This window comes from Gracilinanus agilis, chromosome 4 (genome assembly GCF_016433145.1).
Source record: "Gracilinanus agilis isolate LMUSP501 chromosome 4, AgileGrace, whole genome shotgun sequence".
NCBI lineage: Eukaryota > Metazoa > Chordata > Mammalia > Didelphimorphia > Didelphidae > Gracilinanus > Gracilinanus agilis.
This window is the reverse complement of record NC_058133.1, coordinates 205,366,713-205,388,025: the sequence shown is the minus strand read 5'-3', so window position 1 is coordinate 205,388,025 and position 21,313 is coordinate 205,366,713. Positions and strand designations below refer to the sequence as shown.

The window sequence follows — 21,313 nt, the reverse complement described above, 5'->3', positions numbered from 1 at the left end:
ACATTTACTGTATAGAGAAGCTGAAGGAAAATACAGTTACTTGAAGATTAGAATAAATAAGCGAAAAACAGGAAGGTTGTTTGAGATTATGGATTTTATATGAATGAAATCAGAACACTAGGAGATTTTTGTCATTTACGGAAAAAAGTTTATGGGAATCACACTCTATTTTTTAATCTTTGATAAGAATAATTTAAATGTTGTTATGACTCATTTTCAAGACTCCAAAAGGAGTATTATGTTATATAGAAGGACTTAACTAATCAATGACAAGACCATGATCCAATATTAACCTGGAACAGAGGGATCAATTGTATTTTTCCAGAATCAGCTGAGAAGTTGGTATAGGTGCCCCCAGAGGAATGTCTGAGACTGTGCCTCATTTTACAGAAAGGCCAAGGAGATTTGAGCTGAGAAACTGTCAGTCAGCAATAAGACATCACAGACCAACAAGCAAGAGGATGAGAGAAACAGAGATGCCCACCTGTGACCAAGTCAAAGCCCTAGCACACAGAGCTATACATATGAAAGAGCATATGTAATACTTGTAATGGTATTTTTGGCAATGTTAAGCTGTTAAGCATGCCAGGGACACAAACAACTATGAATTGGGCTTATCTTCCTTTCCCACCTTGGGTGAGACCCCTAACATATTTTGACAATATTGGAGAAATTAAGATTGTATAATTTGACTACTATGACATATAATCTATCAGCTTTAGCCACCAGAACCCCCGTTTGCTTAACTGCACATGAATATGTGCCAAAACCTTGTTTAAAGCTGCAGCCTAAGGAATAATGTGTTAGTGATAGAAGAACTGGAGATGAAATGTGGTGGATGATTTATAAATTTTCGGTTAAAGCGTATGGGTAAGCTTTTGCTGTTTTAGCCCTCATATTCCATTTCTATAATTATTAGAAAGATATTAAGGAATTTTGGGAGTACAGCTCTCAAGTAACATTTCAATGGAATACAAGATTCATTTGCAGTAACACATTTTATTTTATTTTATTTTTTTAAACCCTTGTACTTCGGTGTATTGTCTCATAGGTGGAAGATTGGTAAGGGTGGGCAATGGGGGTCAAATGACTTGCCCAGGGTCACACAGCTGGGAAGTGGCTGAGGCCAGGTTTGAACCTAGTACCTCCTGTCTCTAGGCCTGACTCTCACTCCACTGAGCTACCCAGCTGCCTAGTAACACATTTTATTGAAGATAGTAAAGTTCTTAATGCAAACACAAAAGCAACAGCAGATTCTTTACTTGATACTTTTAAGTCTTTTAATTCTTTTGGAAATCTCTCAACTTTTAGTATAAATTATTTCTGTTTTTGTTATGATCATCATATATATATATGTATATATATATAATCTTTTCCTTTTTATTATGATTTATTGTACTCAATGTTAAAAATATTAAGAAATTGTCTAATTCAGTGCATGAAATACAATCTTTTAATATAAAGGGAGGAGATATAGAGAAACCTAGGACAAATTAGGTAATCTGAGGAAAAGCAACCAAAAAAGACATGCATGTGAGTTTGCCTGGGATTTCATGGCAAAGCTGGATCTCAATATAGCAGCTCCAAAGTATTGTCTAGCTATTACTCAGATAAAAACATCTGAAAGCTTCCTTCATAATAATCCTTGAATCGTTCATTATTTTGATGATCAAAGAAGCTGTCTTTTCCCCTGATATCTGTAAACCCCCAAGTTATTGTCAATATATTCCTCAATTGCTTTGGTTTGTAGAGGTGGGTAAAAGTCTTTTCATAAACATGTGCGCTCTCTCTCTCTCTCTCTCTCTCTCTCTCTCACACACACACACACACACACACACACACACACACAGCAGTATCAGCTTCCTACCTTCCATAGGGATACTTCAAACTTTTCACTTTTGTTGAAAATATATTTTTTTTTCATTGTTCATTAGGTTAGGATTTTCAGGGTGTGTCATTATGGATGGCATCTTAAACATACTAACTTTTTTGGAATTTATTATTTCATTCCCTTTTGCAATAACTGATGTAGTATATAATTGTCTTGTGTAAATAGAATTTCCATTCCTTTGTATTTTAATCTTTCTCCCTGGCTGCTTGCAGAATTTGTTGTTTATCACCCAAATTGTTAAATTTCACTACTATGCGGCATAAAGAGTTTGGTTATCACCAACCCGCATCCTAAATAATTTGTTTATCCTTTTAAATCATACTTTTTTCTGTATTCAGAAGATCTGGAGAGGTCTTGTTATTTCTTTTTTTTTTTTTTTTTTAAACCCTTACCTTCCATCTTAGAGTCAATACTGTGTATTGGCTCCAAGGCAGAAGAGTGGCAAGGGTAGGCAATGGGGGTCAAGTGACTTGCCCAGAGTCACACTGTTGGAAATTTTCTGAGGTCAGATTTGAACCTAGGACCTCCTGTTTCTAGGCCTGGCTCTCAATCCACTGAGCTACCCAGCTGTCCTCTTGTTATTTCTTGAAGTACACTATTCAAGATTTTTGATATATCACATTTTTCAGTGAAACTTTGGATCTTTTATTTGTCCCTTCACTTCCTCTCTTTGGGCCAATAGGCTCTTTTATCCTCATTGCTTTTTTCTTTCCTTCTATATAATCATTTATTTCAGCATTCCATTTCTGTTCCTTCTTTTGCTTCTTTGGAGCAGCTGACCACCATACATTCAAGGGTTTTTTTGTTGTGCTAATCATTTCTGCTATGCAGGCCACAAAATATGATATTTGTTTTCTTCTAAATTGTTCTTTTATGTTTTGCATTTTTGCATTTTAACTCTCCTGGAACACTTTTTTGTTGTTTTATAACCTCTAGGCATTCTACTAAGTTATGTCTTTCTTCATTTCTTGGTTCAATTTGCTTTGTTTTTCAATGTTTATTATGAGAGATTTAGAATTTTTAGAACACTTTGTACTCATGTTCTCTTTTTTGTTAATTTGCTCATGCTCTCAATTGTTAATTGAATTATTTTCTTGAATTCTCTGGTAATTCTGAACTTTTTAACTTGAGTCCACTTTTACTCAGTTTTCTGACCCCTTTCCCTTTGATGGAGGGATTATTATACCAAGGGCTGGACCACCATTATGTTTCTACCTACTCGCATTATGAGGAATTTACTTTTCTTTTTTCTTTTTAAAACTATAGTGTATTGGTTCCAAGGCAGAAGAGTGGTATGGAGTAGGCAATGGGGATTTAGTGACTTGCCAGGGTCAAAGAGCTAAGAAATGTCTGAGGCCAGATTTGAACCTAGGACTTCCCATCTCTAGGTCTGGTTCTCAATCCACTGAGTCACCTAGCTGCCCCTAGTAGCTCCTGGGTAAATGGAACTGGCCCCAGCTGGATTATAATCCTGTCTCCTCCAGTCATGTTTACCTACACATGACGGTCCTGTGCACCAGTTCCTTAAATTTTTTTGTTCATTGGTTCAAATCAATATCTTTCACTTTTCAGTGTTAGAGAAGGGTGCAATGAGTATTAGTAGCAAAACTTTCTATAGTAGTGGGTTCCCTGACCTAAAGATGTCTCTTGGCATAAGAAACATAATTTCTCCCTTCTTCTACTGCCCCCTCTGCTTCACATGGCTGGGTAGAATCAAAATATATTTCATTTGTTGTAACAAAGCAATGTAATTGTGAGGTTCCTTCATAGAAACTATAGAAGGGCAATTCCCACATGGGATCCAAGGTGCAATCCCAGATTGTATCATCTGTCAGGGAATAAGTATTTGGGAAGGAATACTGAACAAATACGCTTTAATAAGCATTTTCTACTATTTATGTATTAGTTATCTTGTTTTCTTGTACTGTGTATTCAGCGGTACTTGCTATACTTCTAGTATATAATTCCTCATTTAAAAAGGTTTTTTAAATGTTGATGAGAACTGTATAAAAATGTCTAGTCATCCATCTTTCCAATTAGATGACCTGAAAGTTCCTACACTTACTACTGCAAAATCATGCAGTTAAAACAAGATCACATAAGAATCAAGAAGTTAAATGAGGAACTACAGAAGATTTCTTTTTCCATCCTGAAAATGCACAAAAAATCAGCCAGAAGCCAAAAGTCACTAGGAAAAAGAGGCCTTCCAGTAAAGCCAATGCCGGCAGAACTAGAGATAGGACATAGTCTTCAAGGATCTGTGTTGAGAGACAAGAAGATCTAAAAGCTCACTTGAGAAAGCTTCAGGATAGTGAAAAACGCCCAGAAAGACAACCTTGGAAGTTCTGGGAAGATGCAGTAGAAGCAATGCTGCTACATTCTAACTGAATAAGCGGACAGGGTACATAACATTGCTCTGAGACTCCAAATAGGGTCCCTAAAAATATGGCACTCTGAAACTCAAACTTTCATTGGCATCTATACCAGGGAAGTGGAGATGAGGGAAAAAACCCAGAGAACCCAGAGTAAGAGCAATAAGGGAGGTAAAAAAAAACAAACAACAAACATCTATTATACGGCAAAAACTATTAGAACAAAATCAAAATACTGAAATAGAAGAAAAAGATATCCAGTATTTTTTAAAATCTGACTTGATAAGCCAAAGAGACATAATTTAAGGATCACAAACTCTCTGAAAACCAATGCCAAAATTTAAAAGTCTTGGTCCTTATATTTCAAGAAATCAATAAATGAAAACTGTTCATATTGATTAGATTCAAAGGATGAAGTAACATTAGAAGGAATCAGGGATAGCTGGGTGGCTAAGTGGATTGAGAGCCAAGACTAGATCTCTCTTCCTACCTGCAGACTTTCTAAAGTAAAGAAAGAATTTGTGAATGCAGATACGGTATTAGAATATATTTTTAAAAGGCAGGTAGGTTAACAGTCAATAAAACTAAATATGAATTATAGTTTATCTGGAGAAATTAGTTTAAAAATTGAAAATGACCCAGTCTCGATGTATACTGCCAAAGTACAAAGAAATTTTGATAGTAAAAAAAGTTATTTTAGTGACTTTTTAAAAAGTGAGTCCAAAAACTAATTGAGTTAATTTTTAAGGCTTTTTATTACTCTAGCAATGTTAAAAGAAATGAATTAATTTTTCATCAAATTAATAATAGCAACTCACATTTATATAGCTTTTAAATTTGTGAAGCACTTTATATATACTATCCCTTTTATCTTCCCAACAACTTTGCAAAGTTGGTTCTATTATCATCCCTATTTTACAAATGAGGAAACCATACCTAAGAAAGGTTAAGTGACTTTGCCAAGGTCACAGAGCAAGTAAATATCCTAGTACCTGAATTTTATTGTTCCTGATTCCAAGTCCAATATTCTAGCCTCCTTTATCAACTTAAGTTTTATACTAAAGATACTGTAGTAGTTCATTGCTTTTAAGTCCCAAATCTTCTTCCCGCCCCACTTTTGTACTTGGGCATATTCTTTTTTTCTAGTATGAAGTTGGGCTGACTGAATTGTAAATAGGCCATTTTTATGTTGGGGCTTTAAGATATGTAAAGTACTGAAGAAATACGTTAAAGAAGCAAAATTTCCCAAGTTTGTTATGGGGGTAATTTGAGGAAAGGTGTTTGGGATAAGGGAATTGAAAGGAGGATGTTGGAGACTTGGTAAATGGATAAATTAGGTTACAGGTAGGCTGGGATTAAAGGAGATTCAGGGTATGATAGGACTGAAGTCAGGAGTATAACACAGAAGGAAACAGAGATCTTCTTGGGAGAAGAGTAGTTAAACTAAAAACAGACTAATACAGCAGGCTTACAGACTGGGACTTAGACTCAAACACAAGCTGAGGGAAATAGACTAGATTTAAATTAACAAAAAGGCTTTAGTTAATTTCACAGGAAGGGACCTATTTTGAAGTAACACCTTCCTTCAAGATGGATGCCCAGCTTCCTTCTAAACCCAAAGTATGTTTCTCTTTCCCTCTTCTTCCCTCTTGTTAACTAACAGACAAATTACACTAAATAGGACTATTGAAACACAAAGGATTTATTTATTTGAAGGATGTTGTTAGGAAGGTGGATTAAAGGAAAGCCCTATCAGTTATCTCAGGAACCTCAGGTGGGGGAAGGGAAGTAAAGATGGAATCTGAGTAAGGACCTGCCTTGCTCAGTTTTACAAAATCTATCCAAAGGGAATAAAGGTGATTTGATTAAATTATAAATAATGCTGTCAATTAAATAACTCTTCACAGATTTAACTCCTCTCTAATTTCTCTCCTTATAAACTCCACAGCCACTAAGGTAAGGGAGGGAAGGCAGGGTGGTATTGGGAAAGGAAGATATAAAGGATCTATCTAAAATAATAATTTCTCTAGTAAATATATTAATGCTAGGCTAAATTTCAATATTTAAGCTAGATAATCTAAGAGCTCGCTCATTGACTTCCTCCCTCTACGGAAGATCCAGTCAATCACCTCTCCTCAAGATTCTAAAAGCCCAACTGCTTTTTGGAACTCAGCCAAAGCTAGAAAAAAAAACTATAACCCCAAATTCTGTATACTACAAGTTACAATTGGGGAAGGAGAAAAAAAGCTCCTATTTATACTTTGAAAGATGGAAAAATATATGGTCTATAGCAGTGATAGGCAAACTTTTTAAAGAGGGGGCCAAAGGAAAGGAAATGCTCATCTGTCTGTCAGTTTCTAAGGCAACTCTTTCGAAGCTTCATTCTATTGTATCCTACTCATTGTATTCGTCAGATTAGTGGGGTTGCTAGAACATTTCAGGGGGCCACATCTGGCCCACAGGCTGTACTTTGCCCATCACTGGCCTATAGGATTAAAGGTGAAGGCTATTTCACACCCTGGAATGACATATGCAATTTAAAGATGGGACAAGGGAACAAGCACATAATGAGACAAGTGAATCACAAAGAAAGCAGAACAGGGTTAGCTGCTATGATAATTTTAAAAAAGAGACATGGTATTCATTTTTTCCTCTCTTTCCTAACATAAGCAGCTAACCAAGGAACATGGAAGATATGGCATCTGCAAGTATTACATGCATGTGAATAGTATTTTAATAAGTGAAACTATAGTAGCCTAAAAGATAATACATCTAAGATTTTTCCCACATGGGAAATTCATTTATAGTCAACTAATCCAGCTCTTTTCCATTTTCTTTAGCTTATTCATGAAAAAAAAAACAACTTAAGGAAGAGAACTGAACACATAACTGAATAGGTCGAATATTAATCTTATGTTAAATCTTAAAGTAAAAAGAGAAAATACTCCCCAACTGCATCAGTTAATGGAAAAGTACACACAAAATAATGGAATGATCCATTACATCATCTCTTTAAGGAGGCATTTTCTTTTATTTGGTAGTTTTCATTGTTAGTCTTGAAGATATTTGACAAATGACAGATTTTGCACAAAGAAAAATAAAGTTATTTGACAGATTACATGTACTTCAATCACTCTTCAAGTGTTCATATTTGAACAATCAGCTGTTCATATTTGCATTTTGAAACTTCACTGAAAGTGAACCTTTACTGCACCACTATTAGTAGATATCTTTATTGACTCTGATAACATTTTCCTTTTTTTTTTAACATTTATTAATATACATTTTTAACATGGTTACCTGATTCATGCTCCTCCTATCCCCTTCACCCTCCCCCCCCCCCCACTCCCCCCACCCATGGCCGATGCGCATTTCCACTAGTACATTTTCCTTTTTTAAAAGGGAACAACCTAAGGTAATGTAGATTGGTTTTATCTTGCATATATTAGTAAATTTTAATGATGGAGTACCACTGGAGAAGCAAAAGTATAATAACTACTTTGTGTTATAAACACACATCAAGAAGACTTAACTCTTAAAGGGACATATTTTATAACATTTCTGATCAAAGCTCAAACCTTCCTTCAAAAGCCTGTCATATTCCACTCTTGTTGTAATGTTTGGTCATTTCAATCATGTCCTATTCTTTGTGATCCCATTTGGAGTTTTCTCAACAAAAATAACGGAATAGTTTGCTATTTCCTTCTCCAGCTCATTTTATGGATGAGGCCAACAGGGTAATAAGTGACTTGCCCAGGGCCACACAACTATTAAGTGTCTGAGGACAAATTTGAACTCAGGAAGATGAGTTTTCCTGACTTCAGATCCTGCACTATATCCACTATTCCACTAGTTGCCCATATTTCCACTACAAAGAAGAATAAAAATGAAATGCAAATCAGAAAATAATCTGTTTTCATTTTATGATCTAAAAGACATAACTGGTCATAACAAATTACGTTTTCATTCTATCAAGATGATTAAAAGTAAAAACAAAGTCAATAGGCACTACTACTTTGTAAAACTACAATCCAAAACCAGGATTATCTTTAATTTAATATCTCACTTTGTAAATGCAACATTATTAAGTTCATTTTAAACAGATGAAAGAATTTAGAAATCCCATACTTTGTGCCTGCAATTTCTAGTATTTACTATTATAATTTAACATTTTACCCTATGCTTTACTGTAAAACACATTCTATGAAAGCTAAAGGATAGTCCATAATGTTCAGGAGTTTGTTAAAAGACAAATTTTGATTTACATTGAGTATTTACTTTTAAGTATCTATATCTACATTTAAACATAGTGATACTCTTAGAGGAACTATAAGTAAACCACAGTAACACTGGACATTTCCAAATGTGGTAATTCTGTAAAATGGTAAAACTCATTTCATTCAACATATGTTGAACTTGTAGTGGGAAGAAAATGTTGATCTTATATAGCTTCAGTTCCCTCATGAGTCACTTTGTATGAGTAACAGTATACCTTGAGGTAATATTGGAAACATCTTGATTTTAAAATAAGTACTCTTAAGAAGACAGCATAATCTAGAATGGAAACCAAAGTATTTAAAATAGTTTTTAAAAACAGGCATTGACTAAACAAAAGCCATCATTTCATATAAAACTATGACTAATATACCTCAATTGAATCCCCAATCCTATTAACCTGAAGCAAAAATGAAAATTACTTAAACTATCAAAATGTCTCAATCTGTTAATCTGACATGAACAAGTTGATGAATGAGAATAAAGCTACAGTATGTTCTGGCAATATTAGGAATTTCCAGAAATACTAGAAAATCTGTCCAAACAGATGGATCATCTAGAAAATAGATAACTCAATCTGTCAAAATGAGGTTCCCGAAAGCCATTTTGTACAGCAAATACCAGTATGATGTCACAGGAGTCTGTAACTTTAGCAAGCCAAGGAAGGAAAACCTGAACATATACACAGAGACATCAGCAAATTTTTGTGTTTTTTTTACTTGATTTAAAAAAATACCTTGTCAAAGTTATATTTAAAATCCTTACCAGTTAATTTCTTCACAGGTTGGAGCCGGACACTGATAGACTGATGGGTGAGTAAGGGGGAAGATGGAAGAGAGCGGGACATGCCCTCCATAATCCGAATGTGCTGCATACCTTCGGTCACTGGAAGTGGTGGGATGGCATAGTCTGGTTCAAAAGTACAGTCATTTTCTGTGGAGATGCCACCTATGATAAATAAAGGAATGAAGCAAAGGGGCTCATAAGATTTCCTTCTTGTCTTGTCAAATTCCATCTCCTTTCCTTAGGATGACTGACGTGAAAACTGATTAATAACTGAAAAATAAAGTCCTTACATTGGATTCATTAGAAATCTGATTTTTTAAAACCCTTACCTTCCTTCTTAGAATCAATACTGTGTATTGATTCTAAGGAAGAAGAGTGGTAATGGCTAGGCAATGGGGGTTAAGTGACTTGCCCAGAGTCACACAGCTAGGAAGTGTCTGAGGTCACATTTGAACCCAGGACATCCCATTTCTAGGCCTGGCTCTCAATCCACTGAGCCATCCAGCTGCACCCTCATTAGAAATCTGTAAAAAATTTTTTTTAATTTATCATTTTATTTGAAAAATTTATTAAATTTAAATAAATTTGCTTATACATTTATAAACCTTTATAAAATTGATATGTCTACTATCATACCAAATGCTTCCCTGTTTGATCTGGATTCCATGATTGCAGAAATTTGGTTGTAAAGCATTTTAGGGAGGGTATCAACTCTTTCAAAGGCTACAAGTCTCATATATTCAGCAAATATTACTGCTGTAGACACTAAGTGCTATTCCTCATAGCCCGGAAAGTTAATATACCTGAGCTTGAGTCCCTTTCAACGACCATAGTCCAACAAAGGAAAAGTTAAGACAGATGCTCAATTCATTCATTGTATGAAACTAATATAGCTGTAGTCAAATATGATAGCATGTAGTCCAGCTCCCATCAGCTTCTCAACACAAAGTTTTTGTTGTTAGCTCATTCTTGTACTTTAAAATAGATAATAGATAAAAATAGTTCTGATAGAAGTTTTAATACTGGTATTATTTTTTCTATGTAATGGTCTATGAATTATTGCATTTTGAAATTAAAATATTTGGTATGCTATGGTGATAGCTATTAAAAATGTTGTTCTTGAGTTTTTTTATGAATTGATATTTATATCTAGGCAACTGTGGTTAACAGTTCAGCCTGTGATAATGGTGCATTTCCAGGTCAATTTATTATTGGCTGAATTATTCTAGACATTTTGAGATCAGTATTTGCAGAATGAAGATTTTTCATCTTTAAGTCCATATAAGATAATGAGCTTTTGGTGCATAATTCTGTTCAGTAGGTGTCAAATTTTTAGAGCCTGAAATCAATATGTTGCACTATTCTCAACCATTTCCTTATATAATCAAGATATATCATTAAGTCCTTAAACACAATCCTTCTGTAATTTTTGGTGGTAATGTACTGGCCCCCAACTGTCATTATAAACTCCTTCACCTCCAAAAACAAATTTGAACATCTCAGTTTTATATGTTATGCTTTTTTTTGGAACATATTGTTGGCTTAGTTCATGCTGATGTTATCCATAAAAATTATTTTAATTACATTCTTGGAACTTATTTCATGTAAAAATATTTTGATACCTATTTTTCAATATAATTGGTTTCTTTTGTAATCTTATATAATCCTAGTGAAAATGTTATTCTGAGAAGGGGTCCATAGGTTTCATAATCTATAGAGTGTCAAGGAAGTCTGAGACAAAACAAAGTTTTAAGAACCCCTGATAAGTCATCTTCAGTTTTACGGGATGAATCTAATGGTGCCTACCCATTATCAGTCTTGACTACTTCTCATTCAATTGATGCTTGCTTTATCCAAAAGTATTTCAGTTGGTACCTGATATGTTTATAATGTGTTCTAAGAATGCCTCATATTCCTTGAGAGCACAGAAGAGTTCATCTTTCCAGACTATCTTCCGGTAATGGACTCTATGTTTTGTTAATACTGTATGCATTTTGTTAAGATAAATTTTAAATCTGTCATGGTTAACTTCACAACTCCAACCTATTATAGTAAGACTGCTACTGTGTAGGTGTTAATTGCTTAAAGTGTATTTCCTTTTTTTTTGTTTTTTGTTTTCGGATTCAGCTTTGATTTAAGAATGTCAGTATATCTCAATATATAAAATCAAAATCTTCTCTTTGGTATCTTCAGGTACAGTGTATTCTGCCAGGACAGGTGAAAAGGTATTTGTAGACCTGGCTTTCATCCACTGATTCAATGTGATGTCCAATTCAAGCTTAGAAACTTTGGTCTCTCATTAGCATGCACATGGAATTTTATATTTCAGTATGAATGACAATTGATACATTAGAGAATAATTCTATGAGATGAAGGAGATGTTAAAATTTTTTTTCAGTGAAGTAACAAAGGCAGCTAAGTGGTAAAGTAGATGGAGAGTTAGGCCCAGAGCCAGGAAGATCTGAGTTCAAATAGAGCCCCAAAGAATAGTTGGGTGACCTTGGGCAAATCACTTTAATCTCAGTTTCCTTAACTATAAAATGAGAATAATAACAGCACCTAACTTTCAGGGTTTTTATGAGGATCAAGTGGGATGATGTTTATTGTAAGAGATAATTAAGGAAGTTGCCTAATTAAGGATAAAATGTAGTCAAATGTAAGTTGCATCAAGTAAGTTGAGATTTCTGGAGGGTACTTATAGATTCTATAGAATGTTTCTATAGAATTTTAATATAGTAGTGATATATCCCAGTATTTGAACTCCAACTAAAAAGAGAATAAAATATATAGTAAGAACAATAATGAGTTGAAACAAATAAGTTTGGGGTACAAAAATTTAATATATACTGAATATGTAGAATCACTAGAATTATGAAACCTTAGCTTGCTTTTCTTCATAACAGATGACAAATCACCATAACAGAGGGGCAGAATTCTCAGAAGTGCCTTAGGTGAGGAGTTGGAATATAATGGACACACTTTTGGGTTTGAAGCTCAAGAGTGGTGGTTGGCTGGCGTTTTCCTCTCTGTATCCCTGGAGGATTGTGTATATAGCTGGTTAGGAATAATATCTGGTGGTTGAAAATTACTGAAGAAGATTCAAGGCAGAGTGAATGGGACTCTGACTGCTTCCCTGATTCTATTCAGCAGGGGGCAGAAAAGAACAACTCAAATCTGTGAACCTGCAGTGACTTTTCCTGACACAGCTAGAGTTTTGGAGACTCAGAGAGACAGAGAAATCTTAACTAAACTTTGAATACATAATATAAGGATTTTACAATTAGCTTAGAGTATATAGATAGAAAATATATTTTAGATAGATTAAGGAGATTAGAGAAGACCTTTTTTTTCAGGCAGAAGCAACTCCTCACGGAGTTTTAGTTTTGAGGTTTGGGATCTAGTTGGAGTTACTAGATTTAGGGAATATATAAATAATATAACAATATATTTCATACTTTCCTTTTCATCCTTGATTTCCTTTCTTTTTATTCTTATAGTTTTAAATAAATAAGGGTTTTTATATAGTAGTCTCCAGTTTACTTTTATCAACTGTAAGTCCAGCCATTACTCCAACAGCCAACAACTGTAACCTGATAATTACAAAAAAAAATCCAGTATCAACCAATATAAAATCAATACTAGGTTGATAGTTCTCATAACATTATAAAGTGCTTGGCACAGAGTAAGCACTCTATAAATGCTTATACTCCCCCTTTTTGGTGGAGTCATATAACTTAATGTGATTTATACACATACACTCATACATATTCTTAATAAGATGTTTTGGTTCATCATCTTTAATTTGGAAACATACTTATTAGTTCTACTTAGATGATAATGGGCTTAAGTTTATCAAAATCATAATAAATTTAAACTATTTCCCTGAAAATTATCATATATCACATAAAATGTTCATGATATTATTGTGTTGGTAGTTTGCTTTAGAGTTTTTCATGCGGAAATCAAATTACCAGTATTTAGCATGGCAATATCTGTTGAAGTAATTAATAATCTTATTAATCTTGAATTTTTGTTGGTCATTATGTGATTCCTAAAGTATATTTCAGAGACCAATGGATTATTTTTTGAAACATTGAAGGATATTTTAAGAGATTCGTATTTCTGTTATGGTGATATGTCATCTGTTATGAAGAAAAGCAAGCTAAGGTTTCATAATTCTAGTGATTCTACATATTCAGTATATATTAAATTTTTGTACTCCAAACTTATTTGTTTCAACTCATTATTGTTCTTACTATATATTTTATTCTCTTTTCAGTTGGAGTTCAAATACTGGGATATATCACTACTATATTAAAATTTAATGGAATGTTATAGGTAATTTATAGGGTAAAGATAGATTTAAGTTAGGATAGAAAGCAGGCAGCTAAAAACAAACCTAGGCTGTCTTGATAGATGGCCTCTTCTATCTTCTTTTAAAATCCCCAAATCCACAGGTAATTGAGGCTCAGCTAACTGGACCACAGATCCACCCTCCTTCTTCCAGTTTAGCTCTCTCCTTTTTCCAACCTCTCTCTCTTCGTTCCATCTTGGAATGTTCTTAAAGTCAGCCAAGGTTTGCTTTTAGTTGCCTGCTTTCTATCCTAACTTAAATCTATCTTTACCCTATAAATTACCTATAACAGTAATGAGAACCATTGAAGATACAAGTACAAATATAGAGGTACAAAATAACTGATTTTTGAAGCTAAATAAAACATATGCTCATCTACAGGCTCATAGAAAGTATCTCCAACACAAGCAGTCAAGACAATAGGAATGAAATGCATAGCATCATTTTCCTCATGTAACTTTGCCCTCTTCTTCTACTTCTCCATTTTGAAAGCTTTTAAATCCATATAGTTTAGAGCGTGAATATTTGGTGAGGCAACTTCTATTAGAAATCTTAAATTTTAATCTATCACTAATGTGTCCTAACGGTTTTAGGCAACAACTTAAACTGAGACAACATGTACAAAATATTTTATTTTCAAAGACATTTTGAGGTCTATATTTGCAGGACAAGGTCTTGTCATCTATTTTTTTAAAGTCTTATTTCTATTTCCAATTCTCTCCCTCCCTTAACCATACCCCTAACCCGAAAGAAGGCAAGATAACCATTATATATATATATATGTATACATACATATATATATACACATATATATACATACATACATACACACAGAGAGATAAATATGAAATAATACAATACATGTTGTTTCCAAAGCTTTTTTTGGTCCAACTGTGTTGTGTCCAATTCTTTACGACATCATTTGGAGTTTTCTTGGCAGAGATACTGGAGCAATTTGCCATTTCCTTCACACACACACTCCTCCTTTTTAAAACAAATTGAGGAACTGACGGGTTAAGTGACTTTCCTATGGTCATATAGCTAATACATGCCTGAGGCCAGATTTGAACAGAAAGATTAATCTTCCTCATTCCAAGCCTGGAACTCTATCCATTGCCCCTCCTTGCTGACCATTTCCACATCAGCCACACTGAAATGGCGGGGGCGGGGGGGGGGAGAATAAGAAAAATAAAGGAAGCAGAAAAAATATGTTTCACTTTATACTCCTAGAGTCTATCAGTGCTTTATCTGAAAGTGGATAATATTTTCAAGAGCACTTTGGAATTTTCCTGGATCACTGTATGTTCAGGGTTGCTAAGTAAATCACAGTTTATTATAATGACAAAATTGCACTTTCTGTCTACAATGTTCTGGTTCTGTTCACTTTACTTTTCATCAGTGTCTTCTCAGGTTTTTCTGAAACCAACTTTTTCATTATTTCTTATAGCACAATATATCACAATCATATACATTAGCCATTCCCCAATTAATGAGCATACTTTCTTTCAGTTTCTAAATTTTTGCCACTACAAGAGTTACTATAAATATATATGGGTACTTTTCCCATCTTCTTTGATCTTTTTGTGTACAGACCTAAGAGCAGTATCAATGGGTCAAAGAGTATGCATAGTTTTATAGCCCTTCAAGTACAGTTTCAGATTGTTCCCTATAATAGTTGGGCCAGTTCACAGTTCCACGAACAGTGAATTAGTTTGCCTATTTTTCTATATTCCCCCTCCCCAGCATTTATCATTTTCCTTTTATTTCATCTTAGCCAATCAGATGGATGTGAAGTGGCATCATGGTTGTCTTAACTTACATTTCTCTAATTATTAGATATTTAGAGCATTTATTCCCAATACCTTCGAAAGTTTTAATTTCTTCTTCTGAAAACCACCCATTAAGATTCTTTGATCATTTTATCAGTTGGGGAATGGCTCTTATTTTTAAAAATTTAGCTCAGTTCTCTATTTGAGAAATAAGACCTTTAACTGAGAATCTTTGTGTAAAAATTTTTTCTCTAGCTTACCTTCTAATTTTGGCTACACTGGTTTTGTCTGTGCAAAATTTTCAATCTGAAAATGTTTATATAATTAATTAGTTTAGAATATTTTCCTATGGTTATATGACATGTTCTTTCCCTCCCTTCTTTCCACCCCCTTCCTGCAGCCAACGCACAACTCCACTGGGTTTTGTATGTGTCATTGATCAAGACCTATTTCCATATTATTTATTGATATTTGCACTAGGGTGATCATTTAGAGTTTACATTCCCAATCATATCCCCATCAATCCATGTGATCAAGCAGTTGTTTTTTTGTCTGTGTTTCTACTTCTACAGTTCTTTTTCTGGATATGAATAGTGTTCTTTCTCATAAGTCCCTCAGAACTGTCCTGGATCATTGCATTGCTGCCAGTAGAAAAGTCCATTACATTCAATTGTGCCACAGTGTATCCTTTTCTGTGTATAATGTTCTCCTGGATCTGCTCCTTTCGTTCTACATCAATTCCTGGAGGTTGTTCCAGTTCACATGGAATTCCTCTACTTCATTATTCCTTTCGGCACAATAGTATTCTATCACCAACAGATATCACAATTTGTTAAGCCATTCCCCAATTGAAGGGCATCCCCTCATTTTCCAATTTTTTGTCACCACAAAGAGAGTGGCTATAAATATTTTTGTACAAGTCTTTTTTCCCCCTTATTATCTCTTTGGGGTATAAACCAAGCAGTGCTTTGGCTGGATCAAAGGGCAGTCTTTCACAGCCCTTTGGGCATAGTTCCAAATTGCCATTCAGAATGGTTGGATCAATTCACAACTCCACCAGCAATGTCCCTATTTTGCCACATCCCCTCCAGCATTTATTACTTTCCTTTGCTGTAGTCATTTTAGCCACTCTGCTAGGTATGAGGTGGTACTTCAGAGTTGTTCTGATTTGCATTTATCTAATTATAAGAGATTTAGAACACTTTCATGTGCTCATTGATAGTTTTGATTTCTTTATCTGAAAATTGCCTATTCATGTCTCTTGCACATTTATCATTTGAGGAATGGATGCTTTTTTGTACATTGATTTAGCTCCTTGCAAATTTGAGTAATTAGACCTTTGTCAGAGGTTTTTGTTATAAAGATTTTTTCCCAATTTGTAACTTTCCTTCTAATTTTTGATTGTATTGGTTTTGTTTGTGTCTAAATCATGTACCCATTTTGAGTTTATTTTGGAATATGGTATGGGATGTGGATCTATGGATCCATACATGTGGATCTATGAATAATGCTAGATTGCCTTTGCTTCCCAGCAATTTTAATCCAATAAAGAGTTTTTGTTCCTAAAGCAGATGTCTTTGGGTTTATCAAACACTATGCCACTATGCTCAGTTACTGCTATATACTATGTATCTAATCTATACCACTGTTCAAATACTCTCTTATCCAGTATAAGTTCTTACGGTGATGACTACTACTTTGTAGTATAATCTGAGATGCAGTACTGTTCTTGACCTTTTGCTCCTTGAAATGAATTATCATTTTTTTCTAGCTCCATAGACATTATTTATTAGTCAGATTGGTATACCACTGAGTAAGTAAATATATTTAGCTAGTAGTATAATTTTTATTACATTGGTTCAGTCTACCCATGATCAATTAATATTTCATCAAATGTTAGTTCTATCTTTATTTGACTGTATAATGTTTTGTAATTAGTTGATGAAAGATAGTGAGCTTCTATTTAGCTTCCAGGTATCTCTTAAGTAGGTGTTAAGTGCTTTTGTATACTATAGCTCTGTGTTGTACAATTTTGAACATTTCCCAGAATAATCTGCATTAATCAGTAAGACTATGTTCATTAAGGACTAATGATTTCTAGTGATAATGACCTGATAACCTGGACTGGCATCATGGAGTTTTCTGTTTCAATTAAAAACAACAACTCAATTATAGCTTTTTATTCAATGCACTGTTGTCAATGTCTTGATGTTTGATTTTATAAAGATGTAGCCTATGGAAAGTCTTTTGACTTATCTTTTGGAAATTCAGCATTGCATAGGATCTATCTGGAGAGAAAACATTTTCAGTTACACCAGATAGCATCTATTATCAGCATTTACTAATAATGCTAGATGAAGTGATACCTACTTGTTCCAGAAGTATTTCTGTATATTTTTTTCTTTATAAACCCTTTCCTTCTGTCTTAGAATCAATACTAAGTATCAGTTCCAAGGCAGAAGAATAGTAAGGGCTAGGCCCTTGCTTAAGGCAGTGATGGGCAAACTATGGCCTGGATCTGGCCTGCGGGGAATAGTTTGCCCATCACTGGGCTAGGCAATTATGGTTAAATAATTTGCTCAAGATCACACAGGCAGGATGTATGAGGCCAATTTTGAACCCAGGACTTCCTGTCTGGAGGTCTGGTTCTCTACCACTGAACCACCTAACAGCCCTTTCTCTTATCTTTTCATCTGCTTCTCTTGGACTATAACTATCAATTTTCTTCCTCTTTTCCTATACAGAACCATTAAACTGTAAATATCTGCCTTAGAATGACAAGGTATTTGTTAGAATACTTTTCAACTCCACTGTATATTTCAGAGTTTAGAAAGTGTATTGAAGATTCCTATTGGATAGGTATGAACTACTTTAAATATATTTTTCTCATTAACTTTGATTTCAGGATGTTAAATATACATAGATATAGTTTTTTGTGTCTTTCAAGACAAGATGCCTTGTCTAGAGGTTAGCAAATTATTTGCAAGTATCTTCTTTACTTACTAATTCAGCTTGACCTCCAGATTTAAGCTTAAAGCCTTCATGGCCTTTTATCAACCCGGAAATTTACATTTATTAAATCCATCTGATATTTTGAAATTCTTAGTGGGAATTTTATGTTATCTTTGGAACTGGTCTCCCTCAAGTCTTTTCCCATTGCTATCCCATCTTCTACTCAACTGTCTGATCATGTTACCCATTGCTCTTTAAATTTCAATGGTTCCCTTCCATGATCAAATATAAAGTCCTCTTTTTGACATTTAAGGGTCTTTATGATAAACTGTTTCTTTTTTATTAAAGTTCTTTATAATTTACTGTTTCTAGCTTTCTAGTATTAGTATGAACACCTTTATTTCTAGTTCCAATCCTCTCCTTCCTTAACCCTATCTTTCACACTTTAGGGGCAGTTAGGTGGCTAAATGGTTAGAGTGCCTAGCCTGAAGTCACAAAGCCTCATCTCCCTGAATTCAGATCTGGTCTCAGACATGTATTAGCTATATGTCCCTGGGCAAATTACTTAACTGGTTTGCTTTAGTTTCTACATCTGTAAAATGATCTGGAGAAAGAAATGACAAACCATTCCAATATCTTTGCCAAGAAAACCCAAAATGGAGTCACAGAGAGTTGGAACTAAGTGGAATGAATGAACAACAGCAACATTCTCACGCTTTACTCCCTTTCATACATGGTAAAATTGACTAATACTAGCCTATGTGGCTATTCTTCAAACATAAAATTCAATCTCTCACTTCCATGCATTTGAACTGGCTATTCTCCATCTCTGGAATGCTCTCCCACCTCACCTCTGCCTCCTCACAGCCTTCACTTCTTTCAAGACTCAGGTCAAAGGTCACCTGATAAATGAGATCTCCCTTCTTCCCTCAGTCATTTGAGCATTCACCTCTAAGGGTTGATTTCCTTTTTTCCTATCATGTATGTATCTATTTATTTAAATGTTTTTCTCATTAGCATGTAAGTTCCATGAGGGCCAGACTTATTTGTGTGGTTCTGCACTTTTTGGTGACTCTTGTTGCTGTTTGTTCTTCCTTTCTGAAGAGTACTAATGACATCATGAGAATGATTGCTTGACTTTAACATTAAAGTCACAGAGCTCACTCTTTTTCTTTCAGGATCACTGTAATCCAGTGATAAGACAAAAGTTAGGTCAGGTGATACAGTGGATGACCTTGGCATCTTCAATGTCTAATCAAGCTCTAATCACTTCACAATACCTACCTCAGACACCTTTGTGGCTATCAGAAGAAATTATTCTCATCTGCCTATTCCAGGGGTCGGCAACCTTTTTGGCCATGAGAGCCATAAATGCCACATTTTTTAAAATGTAATTTCGTGAGAGCCATACAATGCTCACAGTGAGCGCTCCTGTAACAGTACCTGAAAAAAATTAACTTTATGGCTCCTGCAGAAAGAGCCATATCTGGCCCTCAAAAGAGCCAGATATGGCTCACGAGCCATATGTTGCCAACCCCTGACCTATTCCATTGAGAGAAATCTTCACATGCTTGGGGGAGACACCTTGTTAACTTACACCACTGAGCTTGAAACCAAGATCTTAATTATCCTCTACCTCGTTTTACTTATCTGGTGAGATCATTTTACCTAGGTACAAACACTGTGTGTGCTACAGCTTCTTGGAACCACAGGGGAAAATTGGTGAAAAGTAGACACCAAAGATGGAAGAGCGGCCTTGAACAGGACTAACACTTAGAACAGCAAGTGGCACATAGTTAATAAACATTTTTTGGCTTGGAGGCCTTCAATTTGTAAGCCAAATATTTCAACTTAGGATAGACTAATAAAAGATGTTAGACTAGGGAGAATAATAATAAAATTAAACTCTCTCTGAAGAAGTCACCTTTTATATTAACTTTTCTTAACATAATTGTGTTGGTGGCTAAGAACAATTTTCCATGAAAATATCAATTAATTTACTGTTCTTTCTATACTGCCATCTAATTTATATATATATGCAATAAATGAATAAACAATGAATGTGGAAATGAGCTTAAAGGCTTTGTCATGATAATAAAGGAAGTACAAAGTTCAAAGGTTACATGCTTTAGTGTGGCTTGTTCAATAATTATTAAGTTAATAATAAGTTGCTCTTTACAGTACTGGGACTTGCTTGCATATGCATTTTTCTCCTCAGATGTTTTTTGCTTTTGTGTATTTATGTACTTTTGTGACATATAGACCATATATACTTCATATATCCTAGGTAAATATGTAATTGTTTTTTTTGTTGTTGTTTTTTTTTGTTGTTTTTTTAAACTCTTGTACTTCGGTGTATTGTCTTATAGATGGAAGATTGGTAAGGGTGGGCAATGGGGGTCAAGTGACTTGCCCAGGGTCACACAGCTGGGAAGTGGCTGAGGCCGGGTTTGAACCTAGGACCTCCTGTCTCTAGGCCTGACTCTCACTCCATTGAGCTACTCAGCTGCCCTCATAATTGGGTTTTTTAAGGTAAACTTCCATTAAGAAAGGTATCATCACCCTCTTTTATTCAATATTGTGCTAGAAACGCTAGCAGTAGCAATTAGAGAAGAAAAAGAAATTGAAGGGATTAAAGTAGGCAATGAGGAGACTCTTTGCAGATGATATGATAGCATACTTAAAGAACCCCAGAAAATCAACTAAAAGGCTAGTGTATTTCCACTAAATGAACAACTTTAGTAAAGTTGCAGGGTACAAAATAAACCCACATAAATCATAGCACTTCTATACTTTTCCAACACATCTCAGCAGCAGGAGTTAGAAAGAGAAGCTCCATTTAAAATCACTATAGTATGGGATTATTTAAGTATTCTATTTCTTTTGCTGTTAATCTAGGCAATTTATATTTTTG

At 34.6% G+C, this 21,313-nt stretch overlaps 1 protein-coding gene across 1 annotated transcript in view; it reads right to left on the bottom strand.

The window, feature by feature from the left end:
- TANC2 (tetratricopeptide repeat, ankyrin repeat and coiled-coil containing 2) overlaps positions 1 to 21,313 on the bottom strand; it is a 664,538-nt gene that overhangs the window by 366,121 nt on the left and 277,104 nt on the right. Inside the window, exon 4 of the mRNA XM_044671962.1 lies at positions 9,304 to 9,486. Coding sequence (XP_044527897.1) covers positions 9,304 to 9,486 — 183 coding nt within the window. The remainder of the gene's footprint in view (positions 1 to 9,303; positions 9,487 to 21,313) is intronic.